Source organism: Microcebus murinus, chromosome 17, assembly GCF_040939455.1.
Source record: "Microcebus murinus isolate Inina chromosome 17, M.murinus_Inina_mat1.0, whole genome shotgun sequence".
Taxonomy (NCBI): domain Eukaryota; kingdom Metazoa; phylum Chordata; class Mammalia; order Primates; family Cheirogaleidae; genus Microcebus; species Microcebus murinus.
In genome coordinates this window covers 5,420,302-5,430,387 of record NC_134120.1, presented here as the reverse complement: position 1 = coordinate 5,430,387, position 10,086 = coordinate 5,420,302, and the positions used below count along the sequence as shown (strand labels likewise).

Below are 10,086 nucleotides of genomic sequence, written 5' to 3'. Positions count from 1 at the left end.
ACAAAAATTGACAGAACATGCTTTGTTCTTGTTGCTATGTCTAAAGCATGCTGGAGCAACTGACGCCTTTGTTTTGCTGGTATAAAATGATTCATCAAAATTTCCTCTCCCATATTCCTGGATTCCAAGAAAATGTGGACAATCTGTGTGTTTTATTTTGTATTACTATGCTAACAAAATCAGGTGCATATGTTCATGTATTCACAGGCAAACAATGTATATGTAATAGTTACTAAGTATGTAAACACTGTAGTTTTTTGATAGCAGGAAAATAGTATGAATAAAATTAGAGATTCAATAAAGGTTTTTGTTTTGCTTTGCATATTTTTTCTAATTCATCCAATGATTAATATAACTAGAGTTAGCTTAAAATTATTTTCAAATAAGTAAATCTATGAAATCTATAGGATTCCGTGAGTTTTCATGCTAATATTTAATAGGCTTTCATCTTAACTGAGTAGCCATAGTAAGCACACACTTTGAAGAAGTAGATAACTTCACTTATACATGAACACATAAATAAAAAATATTAGGATGTAAAGAAAGGCTCAGAAATTACAGGCGGTAAGCATTGTTTCTTAGGATCTAGAGTCAAATAATTGAGGCCGTGCTTCAAATTATAATATATTTTAGGTTAAAAAATGGTATTGTTTTAACAGCATCTACAATTTAGTAGGGCTAATGTTTATCAGACAGAGCAACTTACCGTTAAAATGCCATAATATTGATACCTCATTTTTTGTCTTAAAATGTTAGAATTCTTTATTTTTTTAAATAAAATATTAGTATTACAAACTGGAACAGGACGGTGAGTTTGAACCACATAGGAGAGCCACATTACATAATTGAGAATTGAGTTCATATGAAAATGTATACGTTTTGATATGATCAGCCCCAAAAATCAAATTAAAGAAAACTTCAATATACTGTTACCGTTTTGATAGCCTATTAAGAAATATGAAAATTTTCTTTTATATAAAATTGTCCTTCTACCAGATATTCATTTTAAATGTTTTTCATAAATGGCATGTTAAAATAATCTGCTTTTCCAGAAACGTCCTCCCTGCCATAATGACACCCCATGTTGTACTATAAGTGCTTCCCAGTTCTCAGAGCACCTCCCAGCATCCCTGCGCGCTGGGCTGACCGAGCAGGGTCATTGCCTCCACTCCACAGATGGGAAAACCGAGTCCCAGAGAGAGGCTACTGAGGTCGGCCTACAGTATTACAGGTGTCTCACTTTTTTCTAATTAAAAAAATATATATATATATGTATATATATATATATATTTTTTAAATTTTGATCAGACCTATATCTTTTTGTAGACCATACACAGGAGCCTCATATGCCTCCAAGATCCTTTGCCAAAAAGAACCTTGGCAGAGGCTGCCAGGGATGATAAACAACTTCAGACTCACTCTCAGCGGGGCTCCTTCCTAATGCAGTTTCTGGCATCCATCTCAAGAAACAAAGAAAGAAGAAGAATAGGAGTAGAAAAAGTCCGCATGAAGCTTTTTTCTAATATAAAATAAACTCCTGCAATGTGCTCAGTTTTAGATTGGTCAATTTAATAACTTATTTTATTATACAGTATAACCCATTAACAACCTGTATATAATAAAGGTGTAAGTACAAACACATATGTGTATTATATATTAAGTAATAAAAATAACAAGTACTCGTATATCTTTCAATCTCTGAAATACTATATTGTCCTCGAATGAGGTTTCCTGCTTGTTTGAAATTGAACATAAGGTTAACGGAAATGAGGAAAAGAGGACTAAAATAACTTAGAGCAGTTAAAACACAGAAAAGATATTCTGGCAGCCAGCCTTCTGTTTATGTCATCAGCCTTAATAAACAATGTTTAGAAGTATGTATCCTAACACGCAGCCAAGGTACCCCTAATGATTTTAGGTTGATTCCCTCACAAACTGCCAACAGCATTTTAATTCAAACTGCATCGTCCATGTAAGGACAGTAAAACTTGGATCTTAATCAAACCATACAGTCTTCCATTTAGAAAACCCCCAACGCATTTCTTACGTGAAAATGGAGTCTGCTGCCTCTCCATCCTCACACACAGTTTTGGAAACAACTCATCTTATCTTAAAATGCTGGCTTCATTTCTGTTGGTGTTCACTGATGGAAATATTGAATTGGAAGTCGTACCACATAAAGATGGTATCTGATAAAAGCAAATTACTTATCCAGAAAATCTTCTTAATGCTGTCTTTTTCACATTTCTCTCCCCAAATCTTCCTGTTTGAATATGAAGCATGTATCGATTGAAATGCATCTAAAGTGTGCAATAGCCACCCAGACCTTAGCTAGGTCTGCATATATGGGGGTGTGTGTTTGTGTGAGCACTTTCCAAAGAGGAACAGTACAGATTTATCATCCCCAAGTCCTAGTTCCTTGGCCTTGGCTTCCTCACGTTTTGAGAGTTAGGACACGATGGGGAGGGATAAGAGCAAGCCAGACATCAAACCCATTTATTCTGAACCTCAAAGTATGACTTTTTATCATCAATATTTTGGTTACATTGTTACACAAAGAATAAGTTAACATCCGGTTTGAAGTCTCATATTCGATTGCTTTGGGATCAGTGACATTTCCTTGGCACCCATCAACTTTCAGCTGTGTCTTAATAGTATTGTTGTTCAGGGTGCCAAAAGAGAAGGATTTGTCAAACTGCTCCTAGGACGCCTTCGCCAATACCTTTAACGACTATGACTTCCAGGTGGCTTCCAGGCAGGCGCAAGCAGGAGAGTGTCAACACATCCCTTTCCCTGGCAGATCAAAAAAGGATCCTGAGGAAGAGGAGCTGGTCCTGTTTTCTTTGAAGCACCTGATCACTGTGCGCTCAATCAGAGGTGGATCCAAATAAATTAAAAGTCAGGGTACGTTCGGCAAAGAAATAGTGTGTTTAGGGGGTTTGGTCATTACAGCTTCCACTCCCAACTTAAAAGATTCAGGACCACCCCATAACAAGAAGTTCTTAAAGGATTCCGGGGTAAATTAAAAAAAAAAAAATCCAGGTTGCTAGTTCTAAAGGTGCATCTCAGAATCTCTTTGAAAGAATAAGCAGAATTCTCCTCTGTTATTTTTACTTTGATAAACAGGTACTTTTTGTTTGGTTTGGTCTCATCCAAAACAAAATATACAGGTATTTGTTTTGTTTTGTTTGGTCTTATCCATGAATTCAACATACATTTTCTCTCCCCTCCACCCCAGCAAGAAAAATAAAAGTGGGGTTGAAGAGGGAGAGCTGAGTGTAGAAAGAAAAGTAAAGCTTTTCGAGGCCAAAAAAGAAAAAAGAAAAAAAAAAAACACAAACAATACAAAACAAAAGTTGCAGTCCAATCGTGCAAAATTTGCTTCTCTAGATAAAGCACTTCTTGACAGGTTCACAATGTCCCCATCCCCCTCCCAAGTCCTCCCATCCACCCAGTGGGGGAAAAAACACAGAATGAAAGTGAAGCCATTCTTTTTCTTAAGGCTATACAGACACAAACAGAACACATGTCAAGGACCATCCAGCAGGTGGTTTTTTGATGGGCTCTTGCTTTGAGCCCTGACTGCAACCTGCAATCCATCCGGGGGGCAGCAGCACTCCTTGCATTGGGACAACAATACACCGTACAAACAAACAAAAAAAAGGTAAGTCAATGGTCCCAACAATAAAATCCGATATTGACTTTACAATCACAGGTACAAATTGCTCAAATCGATAATTTCATTTCTCCTTAAGACCTTGTCATCTAAAACTAATTAGAGGCCAGGTTCCCGAGGAATTGTCAATATCCGAAAAAAATACTGGAGATTTAGAAGGAAATCATTCTTCTACCGCAACAGTCTGACGGAGGTTGGAAACAAGTTGTCCTATTAGGGCAAGTTCAAGGGTGTTTTGAAGGGTGGATTCCTGGGTCCAGAGATGCAACTTTTCCACCATCCAGGGGGCTTTGCATTTATAGAGGAAAAACCAAGAAGCCGGAGAATGTGGAGTATTTCCAGCCCCCCATGAGGTTGCCCCTCTCCAGTTTGAGATGCACTTTGTCTTCTCTTTCCATGAGCAGCAGGACGCCATTACTAGCAGCTTCTCTGGTAACATCCTGGTCTCCTGCAAAGGCTGAGATCACTGGGTAGCCATTCTGCATTAAACTGACCTAAAATGCAGAGAGTAAAGCTCAGCAGATCGTAAAGAACCCCGGTCTCACACACTGTTCCCTTCGTTACCAACATCCCCACTCCCACCTCCACCCTTCACTTAGGGCCCACACCAGGGGGCCTGGCAGTGAGGACACAGGGCAGTTCAGAGCCACTCCCCCCAGGAGAGCCCAGGTCCCTGCTCCTCTCAGCCCCACAGACCACGTGCCTTTAGCAATGGGGAACTCTGAACCCACACCGGGAAGGGTCCAGTGTTCAAAGCTACCCACCTGGATGGTTTGTCTGTTATACACTTTGACCACGTGGAAGCTGAAGCTATAAATTCCTTTTCTCGGCGCTACAAATATACTGGAGGCAAGATCAAAATGGTTGCCGATATTTACTAACACCTGGAAGAGAAAAGGGAACACAGCACAAACATAGCAAGGCCCTCCTCAGCGCAGGGTTTAATCATACCTGGATGACCACACACGCCAGTTCATTTATAAGCTGCAGAGCAGTTGGGAACACAAACTCAGCATTGTCAGGCTTCCCCAGGAAGGAGGTAGTGCTGAAGTTAAAATATCCTACAGTGGGAATTGATTTCAAAGATATTCTACTTAATTGTAGTTAATAAAGATTTTTAAAATATATTTTACTTATGCATTCAAAAAGTGAATGTGAATTTCAGATGCTGGGGGTGAGGGCAGGGCAGGGAGAAAGGAATGAAAGATGGTAAGCCCAGTAAACAAATCGTAAACTGAGTCTGTAGAGGTCTGTAGAGGTTTGTGGGGACTTCAACTATGATGCCTTGTTTAACAGAAACAGAGTTCCACACTGAAGGGGCAGAGCAAGGCATAGGGACATGGAAATGAGTTCACTTCTGTAAGAACAAGCTTGGGACCTAACTTCGTGTGCTCCAGGAGGAAATGGACCCTGTGAGGGAGGGTACACTCTCCAGTGTTTCCCAGTGCCTGGAACACTCTTGGGCAGCACACAGTAGGTGCTCAATAATGGGTGTTGAATGAAAGACAATGACAAACATTTGCTGCCCATGTTTTTCCTCACTTTCCTCTAAGCAATGTGGCTTCCTCAGCTGAGCTGGTGTCTGACAAAGAAGCTCGAATAAATAAAGAATCAGCAGCGTGGACACCCTTAGCTCACACTAACAGAATTCTACAACATGCAATTCTAATACTGACCAAATTAGACACCTGATGTGAGATCACATGACCCTGTAGATGGTTTTCCTCTGATCAAAGGGGAATTGGTGTTACAATGTCATAAGCATAACTTCACCAGTGGCAGGTCTCCTGTATGACCCAATTTCCTTTCAGATGTTCAAGACAGAATCTGGCCACTTTGGGTCCTGTCCCGATCCTCCTCCTCGCCCACAAATGCACAAGGAATAACGTTCTCGGCTTTTAAGACAAAGAGCCAGCAGCAACATCAAAACCCTAGATGAAAGATCTTGTCATCTAATCAGAAAATAAACTCCAGCCAGAATGCCTTTTGCTGTTATGTCCTACGTGCTCATTATAGAATAGCGTGCAATTCTGTAACTCCCAAAGCAGTGCCAACTGCTGCCAGTGACAACCGCTGAAATGGCTTGTGAAACATGCCTGCCCCACCTTCTCCAGCCCGGCTGTGAGCACCACTTCAGCCCCACTCAAGGGCAGGGCTGAGAAAGACACTCTGGGCTCCATTGTCAGAGACAAGCACCTCGGCATGCCTGCTCTCCTCTCACAAGGCTGCTCCTCTCAGTGCTCCTTACAGAGCTGGAGAAAAGAATAAAGGATTCTCCATTTAAGCCCTTAGAGCTGCTTTTTCCCTTCATCTCAACTCCTTCGCCACAATTTTAAATTCTGGAAACCGGCAAATTCAGGGCCCTGCAGCAGATGAAAGAGCACCCTCGACCAGGCCCTGGAAATCAGGCCTCAGGACCTCCCTAACTGGAGAGCCAGGGAAACATTATTTCACCCGCCCTGTATAAAATTAGAATCCTACTACTACTTATCCTGCCCTACATCACAGAGTTTTCTTGACACCCAAATGAAATGGTGGACGTGAAAATGCTGTGAAAAGTACTCGTAAAACATTGGTAAGTGAATAATAATCATCTAATAACACATAAAGAAAAACTTACTAATAGGGTATACAATTCCTAAATGCCTGTTTCACTGTTGTCTCCATTATTTTGACATCATAAAATAATTATGCTTATGTCTTATAAATAAAAAGCAATTAAAGAGACACTCCCCAAATAAAACTCCCTCAAATGAATGAACCTTAATAAGGATTTAAAAAATAAATGCACTGGCCTAAAAAGAGGCAAGTGTGTGGGCAGGTTTATCATTACTTAGGTTTAATTAAGCCTTGTCAACAGAGAGAAGAAAGTCCATTACACAAGTACGGTAAGCCCAGCTATGACTGAGGAGGACTCGGTATTCCATTTTGTGGGAAACAGTGTGGCAAAAGGATTAGCTGATTAGCTAAAGTTTGGAAGCCACTGTAATGTTTTCAACTTGTTTCTGAAAAATAATAAAAACCAAGGGTGGACAGCCCATTAAAGAAGGTCACAACCTTTATCCCTGAGAACCAGTAACTCAGAGAAGGGACTGCAAAGGCCTGATCATATTTCTGACCCTTCTGCTCTGAACCAAGTGGCAGAAGTTAAGTGGCTTTAGGCCACTTATGTTGCTGCTCTTTATTTTTCTTAATTTATATAACCACACAGTATATATTTATATATTGTACATATTGCATTTGCATATTGTATGTATTTCATTTACTATACACTGTATTTATATAACCACATTCTTTATTTTGCCTTGTATTTACATAACCAACCCTGCTATTTCACCCACACTCTTCCCCAGTTATTTTTCTTGAAGATAGACATCCCCTCCCCCAGTCCATTTCTCAAAATGAGCAATAGGTGTGTATTTTCTAAATGTTGCCTGAAACCTTTGAAGGGTGCCTTTCTTGAGTGTGCAGAGATTTAACTGCACCCCATCCTTACGGTGGCCACCTGGGTAACCAAAGACCATGAACCACCAGTTTTCCCTACCCCACTGCGAGAAGTAACACATGCAAGGCTTCCTTTCTTCCTTTCGGGAAATATATTTCAAACCTTTTGGTTTTACGGGACTCTTAGAAAACTTAGACAGCTTTGCGGGACGCTCAGTCACACAAACGCAAAGTGAACAGATCTTTAACAGTAAAACACAAAGACTGCAATGTGAAAAGGTGAGACAGGAGGAGTGCATACTTAGAAAAAAGGAAAAGGAGTAGAGAAGGCAGAGCAGGCAGGGCAGAGAGGAGGAGAGAGCCCGGGAACTCCCGGTCCGGGAAGCCGGGGACCCCAGCCCGCGCGCCCGGGCCCGCCCTCTCCTCCCGGGGCTGCCGGCGGGGCGGGCAGGCCGCCGCTGACCTGGTCGAAATAGATGGTCATGGTGCGATTGCTCATCTCGGACGGCTCGTGGTTGGTGCTCCGCGTGGCGGAGAAGGCCACCTTGGCACTGCCGGAGCGCACGGAGATGCCCAGGGAGGAGGTGACGGCGCCGTCCGCCGACGGGCTGGAGTCGCACACCACCAGGCACTTGCCCTCCAGCACGATGGGCTCCGTGTCATTCTGCGCCCGCACCGGGCAGCAGGCGGGCAGCAGCAGCAGCAGCAGGGCCAGCGCCGCCCCCAGGCAGGACCCGCAGCCGGCCGGCTCGCGCAGCGCCCCCCGGCGCCCGGGCATGGTCAGCGGTAGCCCGCGGGGGCCCCGGCCGGGCGCCGGCATCCGGGCTGGCAGGGGGCGGCGCGCTGGGGCGGAGGCGGCCGCGCGCAGGAGGAGCACCCGAGGGTGCGCAGGAACGGGGGCGCCCGGAGTAGCCTCTTCTGGCTTTCGTCCCCTGCTCTGATGGCCAAGGCCAGGGTCGTTCTCAGAAGAAAGGTGCCAGTGGACCTGTCAGGGCAAAGAACCCCAAACCCTTACACAGGGAGCGGAAGCTGTCGGGCACAAGGGGAACGGGGCGCAGGTGTCTGCAGCTCGGGCGCTCCCTCCAAAGGCCACTCCCTTGGTCCCAGTCACAGCCACCCCCCTCTCCGATTTAGCACAACAGGTCCAGAGAAACGCCGGGCGCACCCGGCAGCGCATCCCGGGAGGCTCCGGAGCAGGGCGCGCGGGTGCGGGGAGGTACGCGGCCCGCGACTCTGCAGGTCCCGGCCGGAGACCCGAGAGACGCCGCCAGCGCCACCCCGCCCCTTCAGCCAGACGCGGAGGGGTCTTAAGACACAGGCAAAGGAAAAAATCCACACATGCTCTCTCTATCACTTTCATTTCAGCAGCATTTTCTGGAAAGCAAGACCAAGAGTCCCTTTCCCTTTCCCTGCTTTCCCTTTTATCCTGTATCTGTCCATCCTGCAGATGCTTTTAAAGTCAGTTTAAGTCCCTTTGGTAAAGATTTTATCCATTCTCCACCCAAAGAACGAACCCCAGGAATCTCCTAAGAGTGAATAAAATTAAGAGGGGAAAGAAGAGGGGGGAGACACACACACACTAAAACCGAACACCCACTTCCATTGTCCGCGCAACCACTAGTGAGCCGCCTTGGAGAAACCCCTCGGAGCCCCTCCGGCGAAGGACAGAAGCTCCTAAGGACGGGAATCGCAAGCTCTGCTCGTTTTCCAGCTCTTGTTTCTAGATCGGATCTTCCCTGGCCGGGAGGCGACCCTGTAGGCTCCTGCTAACTTACGCGCCCATTTGCACTTTTACCCAGTCCGCTCTCCCCCCAGTACCCTAGACAGGTCACTTCCATACCCAGCCAAGAAAAAAAGAAAAAGCAAAGAAGCGTCCCCACCGCCCACAGTCTCCTATCGACTCTTCCAATATTCTTTCTAAGAAACATCCTCTGTCCTCAGCCCCGGTAATAAATGATTTCTTTCTGTCTCTTCTCTTCTCTCCATTCTCTCTGTCCTCCTTCTCCTCTTTTCCTTCCCCTCCCCCCGAACCTAGAGTAGCCCTGTCCTCACTGAAACACACGCATAGGGCAGTTGACACTCAGCACCCGGAGAGGCAGGGCAGGGGCGGGTTTGGTTACCTGGAACCTCCATGGTGGGCGAGCGCCTCAGTCCGCGAAGTTGTTCTGCTCAGAGAGAATGAGGCGAGCGGAGCTGTCGGGAGGAGGACACGGAGCGCGACCCTTCTCCCTGCGCGTGGCCAATAACCGCGCCGCCCCGCCCTGCCGCTTTCCCGCGCCGGCCCGCGCCCGCTCCGGGCATGCACCACGCCCCGCGCCCGCACGCCCCGCACCTGTGTGCCCGGCGCCGCGCCCCGGACCCGCGCTGCCCGCGTCCAGCTCAGCCAAGCGCCCCACTCCTCGCCCGCACCGCGGCCCCGTCCAGCCCGCACGCTTCGCGCCCCGCACCGTGGCGCCGCAGGTCCCGCGCCGCTGCCTCGGGGGCCCCCAGCGCCCCGGTGCCCAGCGCGCCCGCAGCGCGGCCCCTCCGCGGGTCCCCGCGGCCCGGGTCTGTCCGCCGGTCTCCAGAGGGCACAGCCGAGCGCTGCCAACGCCCCGAGGACTCGGGAGAGCCCTCCTCCGGCTTCGGTACCCCCGCCCGCACGCCGGCGGCGCCCTGCAACGCCCAGGTCAGGCTCTCACCCAGACACCCAGAGCGAAATCCTCCCAGGTGCCTCTTAAAAAAAAAAAAATTAGGCACCCTCGAAAGCACAGGTCGCTTGTCTTCTTTTAGAGTCTTTCTTTTCTTTTCCAAATTCCCTCCAGGTCTTAGTCTTGAATAGCATGACCACTTTCATAATGAAAGGAGAAAAGGCACAGTTTTCTTAAAAAAAAAAAAATAATAATTAAAAAGACTGGGATGGAGACAAAAAGCTTGAAAATTTAATGATTGTAAAAAGAGATGTGGTTCCAGGATCTCCAATTTGG

At 46.3% G+C, this 10,086-nt stretch overlaps 1 protein-coding gene across 1 annotated transcript; it reads right to left on the bottom strand.

The window, feature by feature from the left end:
• Positions 1 to 1,315: 1,315 nt before the first annotated feature.
• On the bottom strand, positions 1,316 to 9,367 carry CBLN2 (cerebellin 2 precursor). The gene is made up of 4 exons (XM_012781225.2): positions 9,241 to 9,367; positions 7,584 to 8,105; positions 4,441 to 4,560; positions 1,316 to 4,170 (listed from the first exon to the last, which is right to left on the bottom strand). The coding sequence occupies exons 2-4, from the start codon at positions 7,938 to 7,940 to the stop codon at positions 3,973 to 3,975; spliced, it is 675 nt and encodes a 224-aa protein (XP_012636679.2). The 5' UTR covers positions 7,941 to 8,105; positions 9,241 to 9,367; the 3' UTR covers positions 1,316 to 3,972.
• Between the last annotated feature and the right edge of the window lie 719 nt (positions 9,368 to 10,086).